Source organism: Ylistrum balloti, unplaced genomic scaffold (genome assembly GCF_031769215.1).
Source record: "Ylistrum balloti isolate Yb309-2 unplaced genomic scaffold, AGI_CSIRO_Ybal_v1 Utg369648, whole genome shotgun sequence".
NCBI classification, from domain to species: Eukaryota; Metazoa; Mollusca; class Bivalvia; order Pectinida; family Pectinidae; genus Ylistrum; species Ylistrum balloti.
Genome location: NW_026781905.1, coordinates 905,660 through 931,776, shown reverse-complemented (window position 1 = coordinate 931,776; position 26,117 = coordinate 905,660). Strand labels below are relative to the sequence as shown.

The 26,117-nt window shown below is 35.2% G+C and overlaps 1 protein-coding gene across 1 annotated transcript in view; it reads left to right on the top strand.

Annotated features, from left to right (window-relative positions):
* The first annotated feature begins 684 nt into the window (after nucleotides 1–684).
* LOC132555979 (echinoderm microtubule-associated protein-like 2) overlaps nucleotides 685–26,117 on the top strand; it is a 41,566-nt gene continuing 16,133 nt past the window's right edge. The window contains exons 1-17 of the mRNA XM_060220369.1: nucleotides 685–789; nucleotides 2,350–2,446; nucleotides 2,873–3,036; nucleotides 4,988–5,108; nucleotides 5,596–5,798; nucleotides 7,058–7,155; nucleotides 8,224–8,398; nucleotides 8,651–9,041; nucleotides 11,255–11,362; nucleotides 11,717–11,873; nucleotides 12,145–12,294; nucleotides 13,128–13,194; nucleotides 14,998–15,102; nucleotides 15,643–15,729; nucleotides 20,572–20,715; nucleotides 23,886–24,026; nucleotides 25,307–25,420. Coding sequence (XP_060076352.1) covers nucleotides 685–789; nucleotides 2,350–2,446; nucleotides 2,873–3,036; nucleotides 4,988–5,108; nucleotides 5,596–5,798; nucleotides 7,058–7,155; nucleotides 8,224–8,398; nucleotides 8,651–9,041; nucleotides 11,255–11,362; nucleotides 11,717–11,873; nucleotides 12,145–12,294; nucleotides 13,128–13,194; nucleotides 14,998–15,102; nucleotides 15,643–15,729; nucleotides 20,572–20,715; nucleotides 23,886–24,026; nucleotides 25,307–25,420 — 2,427 coding nt within the window. The remainder of the gene's footprint in view (nucleotides 790–2,349; nucleotides 2,447–2,872; nucleotides 3,037–4,987; nucleotides 5,109–5,595; nucleotides 5,799–7,057; nucleotides 7,156–8,223; nucleotides 8,399–8,650; nucleotides 9,042–11,254; nucleotides 11,363–11,716; nucleotides 11,874–12,144; nucleotides 12,295–13,127; nucleotides 13,195–14,997; nucleotides 15,103–15,642; nucleotides 15,730–20,571; nucleotides 20,716–23,885; nucleotides 24,027–25,306; nucleotides 25,421–26,117) is intronic.

The window sequence follows — 26,117 nt, the reverse complement described above, 5'->3', positions numbered from 1 at the left end:
GGAAACATCTAGCAATATCATGGAGGAATCTTCGCTGTTATTTTCATCAAAACTAAACAGAATCAAACCTTCTCCCGACAGTCAATATAGGGTGTACAGTAAACAGAACCAACAGAGACAACCAAAAACAAACACCAGGAAAGAGGTTCCGAACGGAAGAGGAAATATTGTTCAGAGCGACATTAATCGTGAAACTGAACTTCCTGCTGTGAAAGAAAGTGTAAATGAAAAAGACAAGAAACTCGATATAATACCATCAAATAGGAAAGAGAATACTGATCTGCATATTCGCCTGGACGATATAACGGAAGGGGAAGTAATCCCGACACGTCTAAATCAACATGTAGGTTTTAATGTTACATCCTGATTTGCCAATAAGGTGATATTATCTTTTAAAATTTATAAAAAAAATTAGAAAAAAAAATTGTGAGGATGGAGAAGGAATCGAATCGTTCTGTAATGGTATATTTGTGTTAAATTTGATTTCAAACAGAATGTTTGAAGAATGATTCAAGTCATCATTGTTTTCTCTTGAGCAGAAATGGATATCTTATCTTTCACAGGGAATATATATGAAGTCACGATTTCCTGAGTGTGTTTGATAGGAATGTTACATTGTACGCTATCATTTTTTTTCTCATGATTGTTTAGGAAAGTTCCGGTAGCGACGCAAGTGATCCGGAAATGCCCGCCCATCAAAACACTTCCGGTTCGGCAAGGTCGAGAGTAAAAAGTGCCCGATCGAACACGTCATGGAAACGAAACCAACAGGACAATGTTGATGATAAGGTAATCAGTATTGCTACTCAGATTTACGTCTCGTAAAGGTATCGACTGAGAGTGAATATCTATTGATTTGATTAATATCAAAAGTATACTTTGTGTGATCATCGTAAAACAAAAATGTGTTCGAAAAAATCATCAGCTGCCTGCTTTAGGTCATTTTGATCACTTGCGAAAACAGTGTATGTGATTCCATTTTACGATCGATAATCTTCGTATTCATGAAATTGATACTCGCTTTCCCTACAATATGGATTTATCCCAGAAGAGATGGCAAGGAGTGACAAACCAAATTCTAAATATGATGATGACTGCATGTCTTTGAATCCGAAGTGTTTGCTCGCAAAAGTAATCTGATACCCATATCGCGACAACTGAGCAATCGCATTTGCCTTCTTTGTTTCCATTGGTCTTTGATTAGGAACTTAACTCTTCCACCCGATTCAAATTCAATCCAAACACGATGAAATAAACCAAGCATACCCCAATTTTGTGTTCGCGTGTCCACTCCTTTCGAAAATGCCAAAATTAATGTCGATACAAATCAGTCCTGTGCGAGAATTGAAACTCTTCCATGACTTTCAATACAACCAGATATTGACTTTTCACCTCATACAAAGATCAAAACTGATAATGATCCTTATACCTGTCGTTTTTCATTCTCATTACTACACTCAAACTCAATGTACTGATGTTTCAAAAGACACTCATGAAGCCAAGGTAACTCTGGATACAGACTTGAATGCCGACCACTAAACAAAACGTCGATTTGTTCTGCAAATCTACCAAGTTCTTGAAACAATCAGATGAAAGTATGCCAAGAGCAGTTGTTTATTCGGATTCATTTTCTGTTTTATAAAATCTTTACAATAGGAATATCTACAACGTTTTCATTTCAACACATTGGTATTACTACATGACTTGTAATGTGTTTTGCTGTGTTCCTTTGAGAAGTGGGAATTAGTATCAGTTTATTGAAAAATCCGATCGTTGAGCAAAAATGACTTTATTGTTAAAACCCGTAAATATTTAACTTCATTTTACACAGTTTAAATCAATTTTGGACACGTTTTAACGTCACGGTGGGGAAGATCGGATTTAGTAAACAGAAAACAATTTACATTCGATAAACAAAAGTTAAGTGAATGGTCTTGTTATAGAGACAGGTAAAGATATAAAGACTCCCTACCCGCGTGCATATAAAACATACTCGTATACGCTGAGGAACAAAGACCAGCCTCAGCGCGAAGCATGCAACGAACCATTTACAGAAAAAAAAATTGCAGTTGGACTATATTGGCTTATAACCTACCGGAAGTCAGTCTTTTTGAAAATTTAGGATTATCTGAAAGCTGATTGGTTGTTTAAGTACATTTTGTACTCTATTTCTTTAATCCTGTTGTCTTGATCTTATTTTCTCTGTTGACAGGTCGTTAAATGCTTTCATATCAGCCATTGCCTTGCTTTTGGGAAGATATGTAACCTAACCACACAAACAGTTCCGCTTCCCTGTAAATATACAGGTCCATTTGCTTATCATTTATTTCTAAAATACTTCTACCACAGGACACCAAAAGAAATGTGCGGACAACGGATAAAAAACTCCGAAAGACTCCGAAGGCCACTGAACTTATTGAGGTCCCGAACACATTGAACAAAGAACGTAAGTTACATCAGTAATTTCTCCAAGTAGGTGAAACGTTTCGTTCTACATAGACGGTGATTACACATCTATGACAGACTTATGAAGTGTATTAGGTTCTAAAAACTGGCATATGAAGTCGTTCAACAAGTTGTCTGTTTCCATATCTTGTACTTTATGAACGTCTTGCATGTACCATTCGTATGATTCTAAAATACCCTGTGTAGAATAGAAATTGTCTGCGCGAGCATAAGAAGTTTCCTATCCACTTATAATATTGCAATAGGAAGTTTTGATGTTTCGTAAATATCTAACCTATACAGATACAAACGTATTTTTAATTGTTAACTTTTATTCGTACACACGAGTTGCTTCCCTTTGTCCCTTTGATCCTGTAAGTTCGCATTCGGATTAATTGTTTGGCGTGCTCTGTGTGTTGTGTTGTAGCAATACAGGACGTGAACGATCCCGAGGAGAAAGCACTTCAGAACATGGCGGAACATTTAAGGGATTACAGTCGACAGCGACTTCGGGCGGTACACATGAGTCTCCGTCACTATAGCAACGTAGAATTGAGGGTGTCACAGAAGGACCTCGGTCAAGCATTTCAGGTAATTCTAAGAGGGTATTGTAGTAAAATCGATTATTTGGTAACTTTACTAACTTCGAAGATTGTATAAAAATAGATTTAGGATAAGATACAGTTGAGGCAAAATGTGACTAGATAATGAATACAATTGATGTATCCTTTTATGATTCATCATGATGCTTAATAAGGTCACTTAATTTTGAAATCAAGGAGGCGAATGAAAAAATCAAACCAAACTTTGAGTAGGTACACTAGTCAAACAATTCAAAGAGATATTCAGTATTAAATTTGACAACTGATGATTTATTAAAAAGTTTAATTAACATATCGATATTTTTGGGGGCATTCGCATTATCAATGTATAAAAAATTGGACGATGGTAAACGTTCTTCGGCCAATGCTTAAATGACCTGATATTAATCATTAAGGATCATCTTGTATTGATTGTTGAGGTTGGTCCTGAATGTTTACAATTGTCAAACAATACACTCCAGCCTTTAGATGATTTGTTCTGAGACATCAACATATAGTGTTAGCTGTGCATTACTGTAGCCTAGGGAGGAACGTCTGATGTCTGGTTAACGATGTCGGTATTTTCCGAATTAGTTCTTTAGCGGTAGAAACAATATCAGACAGATTGCCACACCTGTTGATGACATCAAGTAACATCCTTTGCATATCCTCCCCGTTTATCTCCAGCCCTATTCCTTCACGTCCATAGTTGTTTTTGTGTTGACGAAATACACTAGGTTAATGAGAGCTGAAAACCAAGATTTTGCGCATTTTTCATATTTGCAGAATAAAATTTGTCCGACATCGGGGAAAGTCGGTCTTTACGGCAATGGCGATAATGCAATTGTTATAGGTAATCTACAATATTGTATATAAACCAGTTCATCTACAATATTGTATATAAGCCAGGTAACCTACAATATTATTATTGTCTTTATTTCCTCCAAAGATGAAGAGCATTACATACAAATTACAAAATAAATCAACTTGAAAAGCATACAATTAAGTAGGAAATTAATGTAGATTTTACAAATTATGATTACATACAATATGTTAGTTTTATGTAATTTATACTCCGTGAAGAATTGTCTTGCAAGTTATAATGTTATGAAATAATTACATACTAAGTATATATGTCACAATAATATGTTTTAAGTGTATATGATACAGAAGGCCTCCTGGCGCACTATACATAGCCATATAGTTCAAGCATCCTTTTTATAGAACATGCTGACTTCAGTCTAAATTGTTCAAAATCATGTTTGTCTAACTGATAGGCCAGAGGACCTCCTAGTAAAATCTGAAGCAATATATACCTCCTTAAACCTGATATATTGTATATAAATCAATTAATCTACAATGTTGTATATAAACCAGTTAATCTACAATTTTGTATATAAACCAGTATATAAATAAACCAGTTAATCTACAATATTAAACCAGTATATAAATAAACCAGTTAATCTACAATTTTGTATATAAACCAGTTAATCTACAATATTGTATATAAACCAGTTAATCTACAATTTTGTATATAAACCAGTTAATCTACAATATTGTATATAAACCAGTTAATCTACAATATTGTATATAAACCAGTTAATCTACAATTTTGTATATAAACCAGTTAATCTACAATATTGTATATAAACCAGTTAATCTACAATATTGTATATAAACCAATTAATCTACAATGTTGTATATAAACCAATTAATCTACAATATTGTATATAAACCAATTAATCTACAATATTGTATATAAACCAGTTAATCTACAATATTGTATATAAACCAATTAATCTACAATATTGTATATAAACCAATTAATCTACAATATTGTATAGAAACCAATTAATCTACATATTGTATATAAATCCGTTAATCTACAATATTGTATACAAATCCGTTAATCTACAATATTGTATACAAATCAGTTTACTGTTTTTGTGTATTTTTGCCAGGAGAACCATGTGAAACTGTCTAATCGAGTGGTACAACTGCTGCTAGAGAGATTCGAGGACCAACATGGCGTCGACTTTGAGAAGATGTACCGTTACCTTACAGATGCGCATACTCGCTCAGGTAATATCCGGTAGAATCATTAAGGTATTTTATAGCCCACAATTTGTTTACATTTTCACAATGTAGATAATGAAATAAGAGAAATGAAATAATTTTTTAAAATAATTTTTGAATTAATTACAAACGTTTGATATCAACTTTATCCACCCAACTGTACTATCAGTGTAATAATTTCGATTTTAATATGCTAAAAATATTTTCTAGATACATATAGTAGTCTTATATAACATACGAACGTACAAATATATACATAACATGTATATCTATACACAAATTCGGACCACACATCCCCTCCCTCCCAGATTCACATTATGGGTACTAGATATTTCTGAAGTAATGGCTAACCAGGTATTGAGCGTACTATTCAATGCTGAGTTAAAAATGGGTCACTCTTTATTTTTTTATATCACCACTCTGGATCAGAATCCGTAATCATTATATTATTACGAAGTAATTTCACCTGACATATCGTCATCGTTATATTCAGGTAGGGATAGTGTGATGGCGTTACAAAGCAGAAACGATTTGATTCCAAGACCGGAAATGACATCAGAAGAGAAGGACAATGACCTTTTGGCGCGGTTGGAGGACCTTCTTGTGCGGAGTAATACATTTTTTGACCTACCTGAGCTACGGGAGGCCTTTCAGTACAAGGATCGCGATAAGACTGGACGGATCGAGAAGTCGGAGGTGAAAGTTTACTATTGATCGATAGTGGTATAGAAATGAGGTATTGAACCGTTGATATAATTATCTGAATGGAGATAAATAAATAAGCACCTTGCCTTATTTCCTTGAATTTTGTCAGAAATATTCGTGTATTTTTTGTTTTTTTTTTTTGGCAAGGTGGGGGGGGGTCTAGTTTTATTGAATTTGAGTTGACATTAACATTCATGTTATATTCATAGTGTTAGGTGTTTTAACTTAACATTTCCACTGCTAAGAACGCAAGACTGTTGCTTATCTTTTCCTTCTTTCCATCAACTGTACTTCATAGTACATTTATGTGTGCTTAATACCAACCAGATATTCTACAGTCATACATACAACCTTACACATTGATACACTGATATTGTAATATTAGTATAAAATATTTCATTCGCATTAATTCACCGACTAAAGACATTCAACATCCTTGTTTAGTTCTAAATGGACGAAATGGCAATGATGCAGCCCCATTTATTATTTCCTGACGCGCTATCTTTTTTAAAAAGGTCTCTTCTTGTGTCTTTTGTGCAATTCCTAATGATGGCTCTTCATTTGTTGGCTAGACTTTTGTTGATTACAATATGTACCTTACCAATATGCACTGGTTTTTACACTACATAATACACTGTGGTATACGGAAGCGTATTCCGGCCACGTTGTTATCTCGAAATTTCGAGTTGCTATCTCGAAATTTCGCGTTACTATCTCGAAATTTCGCGTTGCTATCTCGAAATTTCGGGTTCCTATCTCAAAATTTCGGATTACTTACTCGAAATTTCGCGTTGCTCTCTCAAAATTTCGGGTTCCTATCTCAAAATTTCGGATTACTTACTCGAAATTTCGCGTTGCTATTTCGAAATTTCGGGTTCCTATCTCAAAATTTCGGATTACTTACTCGAAATTTCGCGTTGCTCTCTCAAAATTTCGGGTTCCTATCTCAAAATTTCGGATTACTTACTCGAAATTTCGCGTTGCTATCTCGAAATTTCGGGTTCCTATCTCAAAATTTCGGATTACTTACTCGAAATTTCGCGTTGCTATCTCGAAATTTCGGGTTCCTATCTCAAAATTTCGGATTACTTACTCGAAATTTCGCGTTGCTATCTCGAAATTTCGAGTTACTGATTTCGATTTACTAACTCAAAATTTCGAGATAAAATAAAACACAACGTGGCCGGAATACGCTTCCGTAGTAATACCTTGCAATGAAATATATAAAGATTTGTATTTTGTTGACTTAGATGTTTGACATCTGTGGACGGAGAAACGTACCCGTGTATGGCGCATTACTGAAGGCACTGGTCAAGCGTTGTGACGGCGATAACAATGGCATGGTAAGGTATGTATACAACACGACAATATTACTACTGCTTGTATCTCTCTCCGTATTGTCTTGATAACCCATACAAGGAGCTGCGATTGTTCGGTCGATAGAACATCCAATTATTGCATAAGACCATCCACTTTATCCCTATTTATTGCAAATTTGTTTCCATGGAATCAAGATTATCTAATTTGCTGTTCTTTTGTTGTTGTGATGTTGGGTTAGACACTTTACCAGGATTAATATGCAAAGATGTGACGGATCTCCCGAATTGGGTTCAGGGATTGCGCCACCATCCAGGAAAATACGCCCCACAACAATGAAGATATGATAAATATATTTTGTTTTGACCACCATCCGTATTAAACATATCATCATATGTTACGGGACCCCAATCCTGTTCGTGTTTCGGCCTTTTGTCAAGACTCGCACAGTCTTTTCCTATTTTTTTCTTTTTTTGGTTTTTTATTGTTATTTTCCTCATCCTTGCAAGTAATGAACGGTTTCGAAACACTAGTGTGCATAATTGAATTGTACAAGAACCCTCCTCATTATTTCTGCCCATTTGTCATTGATTTCAAGTCACGTTTTTCATTTTGGTTGTCATGACTCGACTCATATCTTTTCTGGGTAGAACTATATTAAATGTGACAATGATACCTCAACTAGTTTCTTTAAAGCGATGCGACCTGTGCGTTTGATAACAAGCAAAGCACGTGTCGTACACTTCAATATTTTTCTTTTGTGAACGATGCTGTTCCAAAAAATGTATTCCAGTTACTTCTTATAGCTCAACAAGTGTTTTATGTTTTCAAAACCCGGCCAATAAATTGTCACCTTTTCGTATAGTTTAAAGATTGGTATAAACTTTTATTTCATATCTCTTTACATAACATCAGTAGTAACATCAAACAGGTTATTGAAATCTATGGAAACAACTTTTACAACTTATATAAATCTATCCATGTAGCTTAAACATTGCTTGCGTAAGGTTTGTGTAAATGCCTTGACACATCATACTAAATTTTGTAATTTTGAAATGGAATGTCTCTTGTTTTACTTTTTATGTACTTTCCATTAAAGTTGGCCGGAATTCCTTAGTTTCCTGGAAAAAGCACAAGAAACAACATGGAAGAAACACCCGGAAATGGCAGAGTTACCGGAACAAGCAAAGAAAGCTCAGATCCAAGCAGACCCCATTGTTGAGCTCTCAGAGGAGACAAAGTCCAAACTGATCGGCAAGCTCTTAAGCAAAAAGGTGATCCACGAGAATTTTTATGTAGTGATAGTTTTCTTACGGTTGAAACTGTAATGTAATTTAAATACATATCCCGTACATTAGCGAAATAGTTGCCAACACAGGGTCTTTCCCTTTGTTCGGATAGAAGATACGCAATAAACGACAAGGCCAATCAACCTATATGCAAATCCATTGATATTCGCAATTACCAAAGAGAATGTCATTTATCCATCATATAAATTCCTTACAAATATTTATCTCCATGTTAAGGCGTCCCTTTCAAAAGTGCGGAACGCAAAAAAGAAAGAAGAAAGTCAGGCTAATGCCAAAGAGCAAGTAAAGGACACCGACAAGAAACCGGAAATAAAGAAACCGGAAATAAAGAAGGACGCCATAAGTGAGGAACCGGACAAAAAGCAAGAGAAGACGAGTACCGAGAAAGTAGTAAACCAAGAGCAGACGAAAACAGAAGACCGACCGAATCCACAGGAGGAAGTCCTTCCTAAAAGTAAAACGGAAGAATTGCCTCGCAATGAAATCAAAGCTGGAGATACTGTAAAACCGGAAGTAACAAACCAGTCACAAGCTGAGAGCACTGTAAAAACCGAAGATAAAGCTACGGCGGTGTCAAGTGATGCAAAGGCACAAAAACACACAGAAAGTAAGATTTTGATTTTACAATTGATCTATGTTGTTTACAAATGTAAAATATAACTATTTAGTTCAATCTTTCTATTAGTACGCACTCTCATCCATTCTTCATTCTTGAGATACAACTCTATGTTTGTCACACAATTAGTTCGATGTTCCAGTAGGTAGTTGCTAAATTAATGGTTTTCCCTTCTCTACTATCGATTTACTGTCAAATTAAGCTGAGAAATTCTGAATGAAATCATATTCACATATGTGTCTTCAATTAATATTATTATGCATGATTGTTTTTGCTCACTTAAATATCCTCATCTGTAATGTACGCAATCCACTGATTGCAATTCAATGTTTGTAACAACCTTGCATGCCAACGGAACGCTTTTTCTTATCTAAAACATTGCAAATAATTGGAATATCATTACGATTGTCTCCTCACTGTTGATTTGGGTATAGCGGAGGATTGATCAGCTGATAGCTGTGTAGTTTTGAGTAGTAATTCTCTTACCACCAGTTACGCTGAATTCGATTAGTAGCTTTCAGCAACGTAGAGCGCTGATAACAATAGCTATGTGCCAACTAGCTCAGAAACTGGGTGAAATTAGGACAGATCCCTGCGAAGTCCTAAAATTGATAGTTCATACTAATGGATTATCAATTGCCCTCTTAAAGAATTAGGAATGTAGACTCTGTTGTTATGAAATGCCGCCAAATAAAGAAAAAGAAAGAAAAAAAAGTCGAATCCTTGGGAAGCGGCAGTTGATTTTTCAAGGAATTATCCTTAACGGGAAAAGGGAGGCAACCGCTGCTGGCGTAGTCTTTCGTAATGCAGACTGAATAACTACATTAGCGTGTGAAAAGTAGTATTAGTAAAAGGTTATCGCGTTTTGCTGGTCGGTTTATCTTAACAACAAACATGAAGAATGTAAATATCTATAATTCTGATGTTTTATTTGGGCGTTTTCTAGCAGAAATGAGTTTAAATGGTTTGGCGAGTTAATAATGCGTGTAATATAAGGTTTGGGTGGCTATACTAGTGAACTCTTAGTACAGGGTTAGGGTGATATTGGGTTTAGAGATCTCATGTTAAGTTGTTTACTGGAGTTTCAGTAAGAGTTTGAAAGATTTCGTGAAATTAATTCTTCACTGAACATGTTGGATTGAGGCTCTGCGTGGTTGGAAGAGTGGACTCAAACATAGGGTTAAAATGCGTTTTGAGTCGCCAGGTAACAGCGAAGAATAATGGCGCGCTGTTTTATGTGTAGAATATTAGTTTCAATATTGTGTACCAGTGAGTCGTGATCTGTACCTCTCATTGGGTCAACTGTAATCACTGTGTCTTTATCGCTTTGTCTTTGCATGATCTTCTCTCTTCAATAACTATCTCTCTAGACATGCGCAAGATGAAGGGACTGGTGAAGACTTCCTCCGGGTTCATACACTCCGTCAAGTCCTTCATATCAGGTATGACGTCACTATGTGACGTGTTCCGAATGCTGTATACTACACAGGTGACATTTAGTTTTTAACAAAGAAAACCCTTATTTATGATATATCCTTTTCTTTCTACATTATTTAATCTTTATCGTATGTAAATATGTTTTTACCTATGACCATATCCTAGTTTCAGTGCTCATCGTGTATGTTAGAAGGCGTCTTATTTCGAGAGGAATTGGTTTTCATTCTTTTTTTTTTTTAAAAATAATCTTATTTTCGGCCATCTAATTCCTGATTTAGACAAAAAACATGTAGATTGATACCCATGAATGTGAATTTTCCCACAGGCCTTGAAATCAGCCTTAGTTGAAGTAATTTTTATTATTGTTCCATAGCGTTTGTAAATAATTTTTATAACTTTTGTTCCAGTTACCGTGACGTTTTGGTAACATAATTCTATATACTTAAACTTACTTAACAAAAGTTTACAATGAATATGCATTTTTTTGTTATTTGTGAGATTTATCGTAAAAAAAGCCTTTTTATGATGCAGTGGACTAAAATTTAAAGGCCAGTATTTAATTCATTTTTATTAATCTAAAATTGAAATGTACACTTTTTTATGTTGTCTACATTGTCGTTATCAGATCTCGGTAGTTGGTTGTAAGATGTAAAAACTTTATTCAGATGTGCAATGTAATGTAAAGAAATAAAAAAAAACTCTATATTTATGATTTAACATAGACGATTAAGTTTTTTTTACCTCTATTTACTATTTCGTCGTGACAGGTAAAAAGAAAGTGGAAACAGAAAATAAAACAGCGCCCGCTGAGGCGAATCAAGAGTCTCCCGAACCAGTATCGAAAAAGGAAGACGACTCCAAACAGGTCACAGAAAGTAATGTATCTTTAATTTTTAAATTTGGTTTTTAGAAAAAAATTCAAATATTAAACATATCAATATCTTTTTTTTTTATAGTTTTTCGATGTTCAGTTTTCTTCAATAGACGTCTGTTCATAGCATTAACACACAGCATTATATTTGTAGGCATCCGATTTTCTTAAATTGAAATGAATGTGAAAAGGTAAAACAACAAAAATAACTAATCTAGTACATGTAATGGATTTTGCTTACCGTTATTTGAACCGAAAATAATCAACAGAGTTTACAGAGAGTAGAATGACACTCATAATACTTAAATGTAGGAAAAGGGAAAAGTGTGTACAAGCCAGCCATTTTATCTCACGACAGAAAAAGATCAACCCAACCATGTGACGGAGGAGGACAAAGATGGCATGTTATGTATCAAACGTGGGGACCAGACCATCAAACTCCCTAAACCTGCTAACTACGACCAGTTAGAATCAACTCTAGACCCTCCACAGGAACGCCTCACCCTCGACTGGGTGTAAGTGATCAAATTGTTGTTAGATATATCAGGGGTCTTTATCCTGTTTCACAGGATCCATTTTTTAAATAAACTATTTTTGACAATGTATAATTACTGTGAATACAGTTTATATAAATATATACACAGGATTGTTTACTGTAAACGTACATCAATTTTCGCGATGAAATTTTGGCGAATGAAAATCGTTAGAATATGATTACCAGTTAAATATGGACGTATATAATAATTATATTCGTCATTATATCATCCTAACGATTGTCCTCCCTAGGTATGGTTACCGTGGTAACGACTGCAGGTCCAACATTCACGTATTGGGAAATGATGATGTTGTGTATTTTGTGTCCAAGATCGCGGTGCTCTACGACCGAACCAGCCACAGACAGCGACACTACAGGGAACACACAGAAGACATCAAATGGTAGTACACGTGAAATTAGATATAACTAAGACGGCAGCGCATTTTCTCTCAGTTTACTTAAATCCACACGTTTCTAAAGCCAACTGATAATAACACTTACATTTCCAAATTAAATCAAATGTAACATCGTCTGGGAGAACTGGTATCAGATCACACACAAAATCAACAACAAGAGATGATATGTTTTACATACTGTTACCACATCATGTTAAATTTGACATTGGCGAACGTCAAGCTGACATCGAAAGACATTAGTTTTAGAAGTTCCTAGTAACAAAAAAAGTTGTATAATTGACTAGCTGTATAATGATCTGATTTATAAGTAAGTTTTAAAATGTACAGAATTATTTGGCAAGTTAACTCCCTATTTAGACTTTTAAATTTCTGTCAATCTGCTTAAATTTTCCCCAGTTGCCTCTAAGTTTCTAAATTTTAGGCATTTAACATCACTGATGATTCCTGCCATCATATCACTGTATAAGGAATTTGGATTCATTGTTTAACCTTACTGAATCAAACTATTCTTTTTTCCTTGAGATATGTCATTCATTGTTTTGTCTTTTAAATTTTTAAGTTATTCATTTTTGGAGTTTTTAATTTTAATTTCATAACATCAGATTACCGTAAATGTAGAGTAGAGGGTTCAAAGCTTGAATGATATTTTCCTTCTATTTTACAAAACAATATTCCTTCTATTCTACAAAATAACATATTCCTTGCATTCTACAAAATAATAAATTCCTTCTATTCTACAAAATAACATATTCCTTGCATTCTACAAAATAATAAATTCCTTCTATTTTACAAAATAACATATTCCTTCTATTTTACAGCGTTGCCGTACATTCTAACTTATCTATGGTGGCCTCGGGACAATTTGCTGGGAAGGATAACATCAGTGTAAATTTCATTGAATTCTTTAATGATCTTTTGATTTATATATATATATCATTTGTACCATATACTATTTTAAATGTTGTACAATGCAGTTTGATTCATCGTTCTATTGCACTACCTTCGCGATTGCATGTGGGAGACGACTGCATGCCACGTTTTCATTCTTTGGAATTGTACCGTGATTCAGGAAATACTCAAATACTTGACGTTATATTCGATATGTGAAGAGTGTGAAATATATTGAATTGTAGGGCTAGTGTGTCTACCAATATAGATTTTGACTTTGGGGGATATTTAGGCCCTAGCATCACTGACGAGTCCTAGAAGGACGAAACTAATGTATGATGTAGCATCACTGACGTGTCACAGAAGGACGAAACTGCTGTATGATGTAGCATCACTAACGAGTCCTAGAAGGACGAAACAGTTGTATGATGTAGCATCACTGACGGGTCCTAGAAGGACGAAACATTTGTATGATGGAGCATCACTGACGGGTCCTACAAGAACGAAACTGCTGTATGATGTGGCATCACTGACGAGTCCTAGAAGGACGAAACTGCTGTATGATGTAGCATCAGTGACGGGTCCTAGAAGGACGAAACAGTTGTATGATGTAGCATCACTGACGGGTCCTACAAGGACGAAACTGATGTATGATGTAGCATCACTGATGAGTTCTAGAAGGACGAAACAGTTGTATAATGTAGCATCACTGACGAGTCCTAAGAGGACGAAACAGTTGTATGATGTAGCATCACTGACGGGTCCTAAAGGGACGAAACAGCTGTATGATGTAGCATCACTGACGAGTCCTAAAGGGACGAAACAGTTGTATGATGTAGCATCACTGACGGGTCCTACAAAGACGAAACTGCTGTATGATGTAGCATCACTGACGAGTCCTAGAAGGACGAAACAGTTGTATGATGTAGCATCACTGACGGGTCCTACAAGGACGAAACTGCTGTATGATGTAGCATCACTGACGGGTCCTAAAGGGACGAAACAGCTGTATGATGTAGCATCACTGACGAGTCCTAGAAGGACGAAACAGTTGTATGATGTAGCATCACTGACGGTTTCTAAAGGGACGAAACAGCTGTATGATGTAGCATCACTGACGAGTCCTAGAAGGACGAAACAGTTGTATGATGTAGCATCACTGACGGGTCCTACAAGGACGAAACTGCTGTATGATGTAGCATCACTGACGGGTCCTACAAGGACGAAACTGCTGTATGATGTAGCATCACTGACGAGTCCTAGAGGGACGAAACAGCTGTATGATGTAGCATCACTCTCGAGCCCTAGAAGGACGAAACAGTTGTATAATGTAGCATCACTTACGAGTCCTTTTAGGACGAAACAGTTGTATAATGTAGCATCACTGACGAGTCCTAGAAGGACGAAACAATGTTTTCATGCAGTTGACTTCATTGTTGAACTCTGCTATAACGAACAAGTGTAAAAAAAAAACTTGTGTTAAAAGGTGTATATTTTGTACAAACATCTGAAAAATGTAGACTCCTAGCATTACTGACGGGTACGAAATAACTGTTAATGAAGTCTTATTGGTTATTTGGCTCAACCATATCTGATTTTCATTATTATTATTATCATTATATTTTTTGGCAATGGCATGTGTTATTCTCTTGTCTGTACAAATTTAGTCACCCAGTTTACACTTTAACATGCAGGTTGATGTCTCCATAGACCCGCGATTAGGTTTTAGGAGGTTTATACCGATTGTCTATATCACATTGGGAAATATTCTCAGCAAATCATGATTCTAATGTTCTTCAGGCACACATCCGGATATGGCGGGTGGACAATCTACAGACTATGTGTGTACTGGGGGAGGGCATGTTTAAAAAGGCGGTCATGTCTCTTTCGTTCGCAAACGGACAGGTAATTATGTTTCACAACATATTTAGGCCAAACAAAAATGTATGTTTCCTGTAACATGTTGGAAAAATCTAGGGTAAGAAGGCAGGATAAAACGTTTGTATAGGAGAGAGATCCTGACTTTAACAATGCTTCTTTGAATTAACATAAAATCTTTCAGATAGACACAACATATTAAGGTAGGTGGGGTAGCCGGAAACAGAAAAAAACATTTCTGTTTAGCCTTACATATACTTATATATATTATTATTATTATTATTATTATTATGAAACTAAATATATAAAAAAGTACTTCTTTGTGTTTCTATAACACCATTTCATGAACAGCGTGTAAGTAAAATTAATTGTATAAATACATTCCTGGATCAATATAAGAAAGCTAACAAAAATGTTGATTTGGATTATCAGAACTGATTACCTACATATTTAATGTCTAACTTTTCACGTCATTGCATCATTGACTGAATTTCAATGGAGGTTGTCTCCCCTGCTTTGCTATGTAGTGTTATGATAAATGAACTATTGAGTGACCTTCTATTGTAGGACATGCTGGCAGCCGTGGACAATAGTTTAGAGAAGAAACTAACACTGTGGGACGGTGGATCAGGAACACTGATTGCAGAAACAATGGTAAAATATATTTGATACAATGTTTCTAGATAATTAGTAGGCTGATAAGGCATAAAACAGTTTTCATTTTTTCCCAACACTTTTGAAAACAAACAATCTACCACCTTATCGTATTGTTCTACTATTACCGATTTTCTTTGGTATTCAGGTATGAATTTAAAGGAGTTTTTAGAGGAAAGGCGAGTGTGTTGTATAATGCGTAACTCGTACTCCTAAGGCAAATAAAGCGTTATCCTTCCCAAACATTTTTTTTTATCATATTTGGTTCTCAGATCTGCGAGCATTTATCATTTTATCCTGCCTTATAAACATTCTGATAAAGGTACTATAAGATAAGGTAAGATAATATCCGGAAAATGTGTTCATGGTTTGTTTTTAACTGAATAGTCAGTGATATCATAAATGATGATGTGATGGGCAAAACCAAGCGTCTAGAAGACTTTGATTTGTTTCACCTGACAATGATAATGTGATGAGCACGACCAAGCGTCTGCAAGACTTCGATTTGTTTGACCCGACAATGATGATGTGACGAGCACGACCAAGCGTCTACAAGACTTTGATTTGTTTGACCTGACAATGATGATGTGATGAGCACGACCAAGCGTCTACAAGACTTTGATTTGTTTGACCTGTCAATGATGATTTGCGATACAATGTCTTGTCAAGAACTGTAGTCAAAGTATTAAACTCAAAAACGGACAAAACTGACTGATAAGGCCCTCCCCAGAAATTGAAGTCAGCAAAAAGCACGGTCTGTATCGGTCTTATTTAAAATCATGTCATCAATAAATACGAAGTTTCGACTAAGTTCATATAAACATATTGCATCCTCCGACAAACAGACTCCACACATGGACGCGCCTCGCTGGATAAGAAACCGTCAAATCATTCCTAAAGCTTTGATAGGAAGTTTACCAACACAAAACCAGAATCATATCGACAAAACTTAGTATATGTACATCAGGGAGGAAGTCAGTTCACTTAACTGGTTTATAAGAATCCGTAGTTGTGTTGGTCCTGTTATTTTCTAGTGCCTAAGTCAACACTTTTACACGTTACAATTACTCAGATTCCCTAATGCCAATTTAGTTGAGCTTTTGCTTTTCTAAGGAAGTCTTACGGTTAGGAACCCTTGTTTAACTATCAGCTTTTTGGAAGAGAAATAAGTGATTCTCCATTTGTGTGTATGCCATGATCTGGTGTGGTGTCTGGTTGGGAGTCTTCGGTTTAAGTCGGTATCAGCTCTACACTTTCACAAGGAGTATTAAATGTTACTATCACAACCTATGAAAAGTACACACAGTCCATAATGTCCACCTCGCATTCAGCTGGAGACAGTCCTTAAATGACCTCGGAGGTTAATAGGACGTTATAAACGTAATGAAACCAGACTCAAAGAGGAACTTGAAACACTGTTTGACCTTTATTAACAAACACTAGCTATGAGCACAAAATGAAATTGACGCATGTACTATAAAAATAAGTTGGAAACATGTGTTGAAGCACTTTGTCAACAATTCAAGAAAATTCTTCCCTTGTATTTGTTCAGTGCTTCAAAATAACAAAGGTTCTTCCCGTACTTACTTATTATAGTAATAGTATTTTCCATAGATCTATGGACAATGTGGTAATAAACGCGATTTATTACATTGTGTAGTATAACAATATGTTTACGTTATACTTATAAAGCTCAAATCAATCCTGTTTACGACTTTTGAACTGCTGTTAAAGAAACAAATCTGGAAACAACACCCCTAATGTCATATCTAAACCAGTTATGGAGACCTCATCTCCAATTTAGTTTTTGGTATTGCCCTTTTGTGACTTCAGTAATGACCGGGAAAGTCTAATAAACCATTGTTATCATCAACAAAAGGAGGCTAGGAACCAGCAAATATTACATATATAAAGACTTATCCAGACATAATCAGCTGATAATAGACAAGAGAACTGGAATACGAAATATTACGTGAATCAGATGAATGGTCAGCTCAATGTTAACCTTTAGCTTTCATTTATTCCCGAAATTTAGTTAATGGTTTTCCTTAGAATCGTCGCGATAGATTGAACGCATTATAGAATCTGGTTTATTCATAACTGTTACGAATATGTTCGGAAGTCCTATTAGGACCACAACAATGTCGTCCAAATAGTAGGAATTATTGAATCGAAAGGTCACTCTATTAACGTCAACAGATCGTTAACCAATTCCTTTACAAGGTTCAGGTGCATTACATTAACTATAGATATAGAGAAATGTCAAACATAGGTGATGTGCATGATGAGGAAGCGTTATTATCGTCATAATAACCTCATTTTAAAATATTTCCATGTGTGATGTGACGTTAGAAGTGTCCGATATTCCTTTCCATTTCTGGTGGTTTCCTTGTTCCTGAACGTTGTCGTGAACGTGACATAGGCTGATATGGGTTGACGAAGATTTGCCTGGTGAATTTCATCGATGAAACTCGAGAATCTGTCAAACCATATTGTCTTGTTCTTGCATATTTTTAGGGGTTTAATTATATATATCTATTTGATGTTTTGATCTCGTTTCTTTAATATTGAGCCAGGAGTATTAAATTGTCAGTATTTCCCAGTTATTTGCGGAGATGCACGGTAATGAAGGATATGGAACTATTCAGGAGTGTGAGATTAAGGTGTAAATAATTAATATACAAGGTATATTTTTCTTAACTTTGTAGAAGTATATGGATAGCTTTCCACGGTTATGGCGCGACTAATGTACTATGTACTGATTTAGTCTATCAATATTTTATTGTATAACTTTCGAAAGGGACCGGATGTTACGTCAGCTTTTAGAACAAAACGCGTTTTGACAAGTATCTGTTCAGTTAATATCTGATATATGACAATTACAAAATTAATCTTATGGACTTGTGCTCTTCCCCATCTAGCGAGGTTTCTGTCGATCCCTTTATATTCTCCTCAGTCACCCCCCAGGCGTCAACATTTAGGTCCTTCGCAACCAATCTAAGAGGCATGAAACTGTTGTATGATGTAGTCTAATTGGCTATACTGTGTCTAACTCTAAATATATATTAGTTCAATATTTAAGAGTCCGATAACTCTGCTAACCATCGTCGCCCGCAAACGAGGACATATTTTGTTCCACTGAAGAATATATACCCTGCTGTTACACTTTGCTTTACATTATATTGCTTTTTAACGGTGAAATTTGTTCAGAATTCAAAAAAAAATATTATCGTAATGGTTTTGATGATAGGCATCGGCCTACTGTAATGATATAGTGAGGTGAATCATTAAGACATTGCCACAAAAATAGTTCTGTAATAATTCGGCGTAGGAATATTGATCGTGTACGACGGCAATTACGTTATACTCTTTATGAATACAATATAAGTGTTATATTGATGGCCATTTGTACTAGTAATGGAAAATAAGTTTCTCGTGGAAATGTCCTACATTTGTATAAATTAATAAAATAACAGATTGTGTCGATTTATGCAAAACGCGTTGATATGGGAAATAGTATTGTGTAATTAATGGGTTATATCTGACTATTGAGTCATCGAAGGTTGTGGCCATTACCGGAGGACACAAGTAGGCATGCGCAATGTGTAACGTCACTTGTGACGAGTGTGTTACACTTAACTTGGTAAAAAAACGTTGACCTCCTAAACCTACCGTAACCTGTTCATCACGTTTTAATTTATTTCAATAGTGACATGGTGACATACAGAGGTACTCGGCATTCGTAATGTTATGAAATATGACTTATCAATTTAAAAGTATTTATTGCACCTCGCCATGAATATTTTAACATTTTCTTACGACCGTTACATACTATCCTAACTCACCTCCTGATTGTCGACATTTAAGTCTCTTAACATCACTGACAAATCCTACAAGGAAGGATAGATAAATCCTGTTTCTAATTTGTTTTGAGCAAAGAGATCTCTCACTTCTCTCTATCCAACAATTCTTGACAATATCATGGACTTGTATGACCATTACTAACATGGTTTTTTGTTGTAGAACCTGACATTCCTATTTGAATTGACTAAGATTACCTGGAAATCTGTAATGAAACTGAAACAGACGCACCCCCTGCTTGAACACATGAACCTTTTCCATTGTACTATTTCAAAGGTCTCGGTGTAAAAACTATGATTTTAATATTGAGGTTATCTGTGCAAAATAATTTGTATTAATTGTTATGTCATCAGTTTGCGTACGAAAATTTCCTCACAAACGTATAACGATGCTATCACGAACAAATGACGTGAAAACCAATGATTGCACAAAAGAGTAGATACTTCTGCATTATGGAGAGACAGAAATTATTTCATATCTCACCGATGTTTCATTTTTGTTGGATATGAATCAACATTTTGTCAATGCTTACTTGTTTTTTAATGGTTTAAATTGTCCCAGTTTTTTTAAAAGAAAGAAAACAACAATTCATGCATTTTAACGGATTTCTTGTTACATAATATACATATTGTGCATCTCATGATTCCATTTTTCCACAGTTGTGTTATTCCATCCTTGTAAATAGCGAAAAAATAGAACTCGAAAAATAACCATGATTACGGTATCTTCTTGTCAAGGATGTCCTCGCTGTGACCAATTTAAAGGTTTAATGTAAAGTGACCGACGATATTCAAGAGTTTTCCAATCGTAGCCAGGTGATATACGATAAACTAAAAGGGTTCTGTATGGAGTCTTTGTTTTATTCGTCCTTGAAACAGTTAACATCATATTACCCTTCGCGTATAATGCTCCACAATTCCATAGTTCATGTTTGGTATTTCATAACCTCTGATTTATCTATTTTTTTTTTCAAATTCACAGATAAACACAGATGTTATTTGCGACATTCATTTCAACCCGAAGTATACTGATTTATTGGTGTCTACAGGGAAGGAACACATTGCTTGGTGGAAGGTTTACCGGAATAGTGGTACCATACAATCTGTGGCACAACCAGAGTATGAGGTACGACATAAGTTGTGACCATAATCTCGTTTCTATTTCCTTGTTTTAAGTAAAGTTAGATTTTTTCATACTCTACAGTGTACCTGGAAGTGTCGTTGGTCTTCACCGTATTCAAATTTAAGAACAAGATATTCCTTAAATTTTACTAAAACGTTAATAACGCGTTTTCTGATAAAGCAGATATTTTTCATCTTTCTGGAACATTTAGTTTTATTTTCCGTATGTGTACAAACTTACCTTGGTTTCCTCAAATTTCAGTTTGAACTGCTTGTCTGCTCACATATATGTATTCTGTTTTGCTACAAAGAACTAGAACTTCAAAGAGTAATGTACTCCACGGCGAAACGTGAAAATAAAATGATTTTTGTGATCAGCTTGAATCCTTAATTGAGTTGTAAGTCAAGAAGACATATTCATTGATAAATGGTGGACACTTGTTTTCTGTAGTATATTGATTCGCTGGAAAACTTGCTATATATCTGATATTCCCGTGACTGATTCATGTTTTTCTTGTCTACCTAAAATGTTGTAGCGCCACTGTTTAACTACTACTTCCCAATAATGTCGACGTATGGTTCCAATTTATTGAACATATTTGGATGCGGGACTTCATAGTATCTTAACATATATGTCTCGGCACACTCTCTAGATTACAGTATTCATTTGTGCTTGAACTTAAAACCGATTTCTTGATAACGAAGATACCGATGATGAGGATGTAGATATAGATTTTGAAAGGCACTGATTAGGCAGATGAAATGTGTTCTTAATAATATATTAATCAACCTGGCACCAAGTTAAAACATTAAAAAACACTATTGAATAGTAAAAAAGGTTTATGTTTTGTGATTCTTTTGTAGGTCAAGTCAAAAGCTACAATGTATGTCAGCAATACAGGGCCATTATGCCTCTTGTTTATAATCAAATGCATCTTTATACTTATCGAGAGTGAACAGTATTCGTTATCATTTCTTCGTTTTCTGGAGATTGATCTTCTATCACGAGTAGTGAACAGCCATGATGTCAGAACTGTATTAAATTAACTTTTTCATTTTTTAATTAAATTGTAATTAAAAAGTAAAATAAAACTAAAATTTTCAGTGATGGTCCGTCTGATAACCATTCAGGATATTATTTGAAATCTGGGCATCATTCCACACTTTTTACATTCAGATATCGATAGCAACACTGACACCAAACATAACTCTTTATAATATGTGCGATCCATGTACTAATAATCTTGCAAATATGTCACCCTAGCATACATGCACCACGGACGGCAATTTGAAACGCATGCTGCGTATCATCTGTTGTATTTCTCAAATCAAAATGTATTCTTGTTAATTATACCTGCTGTTAAAAACGGTAAAATCGCAGTCTGCCAGTTTAAGATCATTTTCCTTGAATGTCAGCACTAATTAAGTAGGATTACTTTCTCCTTTCCACTTACTACGATATGACCGGGACAGGAAAATAAGACTAGTCATAAAAATCACGTTAGAAAATATGATGGAATCTTTCATAAAATTATCAATAAATTTTAATTTTTAATATATAAGTGTTAACCAACTTACCCCAATGTGCCTGTTACGGGTGACTGAGGAACGAAAATAAAACATTGTATCAGGTATATCCATATTGTAATAATTGCTGAAAAAGAACATGTCAGAAGAATCTTAAATTAGGATAAAAAATGAGCAATAGAAAAGAGTTGCACTGCAAACCAACTGAATTATACCAGAATAATATGTGATGTTCCAGATAATATTGTTCTTTATAGCTCACATGGGACACACAAAACGTGTTTGGCAAGTAACACTTCATTGTTTAACATCAGGTGATCAAATCAATATATGACGTCCGCTTGAGAAGGGAGTGTACTACCGGAATTACCTTGTCGTCTCTCCTGCCTACCATCGCTCGTGAAATAAAAATGTGAATGAGCTACTGTTGGTTCCTCGTAACCACAAATACAACAGTTATTATATAACGGAGAAATGAAATACCGAAACAACAATCTTCCTAATTTTTTTACATGGCATTGTCCTCTAGGTTTACACTGTTACTGACCAACTAATCAGGTTTCTGATGTGTACCGGAAATAGAATCATTTTGTCTGTGACCCTCTCCTGATTGTTTTGCCTCCTCATATATACTATCCATTTCAACAAGTAATCATGTTATAACTTGTCGAGGTGCTAGTGTCAATAACTAAAGCTATATGTGAAACAAAAGTATAGGTCAACTGTGTGTCCTCTGATGTGGCTTTGAAGGTTGAAACAGTGTTATGCCGCAGTTCAGCTAAATATTTGTCTATACACCTGTCAATTTCTTAATTTGTATTGAAAGGTGTTACCTACTCGTGTGTCTTTTGTACATTTCTTCTATATCCAGAATGGAACGTCTGACGTGCCCGGTATCCCATGAATCAGACATTATACTTAGAAATGAAAATACAAATTACCAAATAAATGTACTGCAATTGTTTGTTTGAAGAAGCTTGAGCATGGAAAACCATTGCCGCGTTGTAAATCCTAAATTGTTAGATGGAATGATTGTGAAACTAATTCTGTATTAAGTTGTGTGATAATGATGTGCTCATGAAGCAATGGAATGTTAAAGTACTGTTATTGGTGAGTATTGTGGTCTGTCGTTACCGTATTCCTCCTTTGCGATTTCATTGTTAAACGTTCCTGATGGGATAACATTTTCATCATTTGTTCAACTTTACCTATCCATGCCCTTTCATCTCCTCATGTTGTTGGTGTTTGTACACTTTATCAAGATATAGAATCAGCTTGTTGCTTTCATTGTTCTGTTGTTAAATGTACAAGTAAGAAAGTATCACAATCGATATAATCTCTTCTTAAGAATCGGATTTACAGGAACGTTATACCATAAAGCATTTTAGTACCAGTTTATGCTCCTAATCCAAAATACTCTGTTGTATTTGGATATTTTTTGTTGAATGCATTAACATAATGTAAACAGGGGCTGGGTCTGTTAAGCTTGTTCATAAATTTATACAGGTATCTGTCATATGAGGGATCATGCCTTGGCAGAGTTTTTGAAAAAGCCGGTCAATTATCACAAGCTTGCGACCTGGGTTCAATTCCTGGTCAGGTCTGTTGATACCACTGTTTTGTACGTTATTTCACCATTTCTTGTAGACATACCTACGGGCGAAGTTTGTAATTTGTCTCACCCATAACGACAAAGGCGATCTTATTACTGGTGATTCAAATGGCACGATATACGTCTGGGGCGACGGAGGCAACAAAATCACCAATTTCATCAAGCATGCGCACGACGTAAGTTTTATTTAGTAACATAATTAACTCTCAGATCGTCCTTGTCAATCCTACAAGGATCTGCTTTATCCTGTCTGATTTTTTTTTCTTCTGGCATTGTGTATCCTTATATTGTTATGTTTAATGCTGAATCTTGTTCTTTCGGGAGACATACCCTACAAAATACAATAAATAAAAACTCATATCACTAGTGAAGGACTTTGTATCAAGTTTTAAAGTCACGATGGAAAGTATTTTATATGACCATCACTTTAATATCATAACTATATATTTACATACCCCTGTTGTCACTCTTGATTTACCAAGGCCATTAGCTTCACTGGCGAAAGTCATACAAGAACGAAAAGTAGTATGGTTTAATTTATTAATTGACTTTTCTGATCTGTATTTTTATTTTTGCGATTCCTTTGTCTTTTGCCTTTATTTATCCGGGAATGTATTTGAACCAGAATACGTGAGATTTATCACAAACGGGTTCTTCTCGAACAGATTGTAATGTTCAGAGTATTGAAGAACTGAGACAGTTAGATCTTTACTCTTAAATTGTTCCTTATTTTAAATGGTTCTTATTTTTGTTGAAGCGAAAATGTTTCGAAAAATGAAAGAAAATGATTGTTGAAAGGACATTGTCCAAAGGGAAAACAGAAATATGATAGGGGATAACGCAGTTGAATTTAAATCCCTATGTGGTGTCCATGGTAAATAACGATTTAAACTACATTGATGTCAACGGTCTTCGAATCAATCACTGCAGATATGTTATCAGATGTGCTGCCATTCAAAGCAGACCAAAAATCTAATAAAAGAACATATTAAACTGAGAAAATCTTGTGTAACTGATGTGCGGACTTACATTAAAAAACACTTTTGCCATTTTCTGCCGAAGGAATGGAATTCTATAAAAGACTTGTGTCTACTATTTGGCTTCTATTAAATTTTGTTACATTTTAATTAAATATCACTAACACCGATATGGCGCCGCTCAGAAATACCCTGTTGACTAAACTTAAGGCAGCTGAAAGTTTTCGTTACGCTTGAGAGACATTTAATGTGTTGAGTGTTGATGTGATACATATAACTGACTGACCATGCTTAATGATTATATAAACAGAAATGTAGGTGGTAGGCACCTCTCTCATTATCCCAGCTACATATCGTTCTAAGCAAATCGGGGCAAAAAAAAAAAAAAAAAAGAGAGAGAAAACTTTAGAGACAAGTATATAACCTTTATATTGTTAAGAGACCAGTATGTAACCTAATATTACCTTTATTTTTCTTAGGGGCCGGTATTTACTCTGCTGTACTCCAAAGGCCTTTTACTGTCCGGTGGCCGTGATGGTATGGTCTATTGTTGGACTTGGAATAAGAACATGGACCAATCGGGATCTTTACAGGTAGAAAAATCAACAGCAAATAAATGAACTATATACATTGTACTTTACTGTCGAAGAAGGAGGTTACAACAGAGTAATGAACTTGTTTTAAACCTACTGATTGATAGATAGGGAATCCATCTAGGGGAACGTTACCAAGTTAAACACGAATCTCCTAATGGTTAAGATCCCTCTTTTTCCTCTTACTTTGCTGACCGTCATAGCAAATGATATGTAGTTTATCGCTCAAATACGCATCAAATCGCGTCTTTAATGTGACGTCATAAATATGAAATAGGAATCCCCCGTCTCAATTAAAATTTTGGTCATAACCGAGGCTTTGTCTAATATCTGGTAAACACTATGATAATCCAGCAAATACAATGCTGAATAAAGTACTATTTCTATCATTCTAATTCATGCTGTTCTCGAGATGGTGTCAGCTGCCGACGGCATGATTATCATGATCAGCAAGAATACTATGACAGGCTTTTGACTATGATGTCATAAAATAACGTCATTCTATTGTGACGTCATAATGTCAAATGTCAAGTCATATACCCATGTGGGATAGGTAGAACCTTTCACGACCACTTAAGATGATATATCATGATCTGAACCCGAGAGTAAGAAGATTTAGAGAACAATCACGTGACTTATCATGTGACCTTTCATCTCAACAGCAAGGGTGTAAATGATTATTTTCTCTTACGCTTAG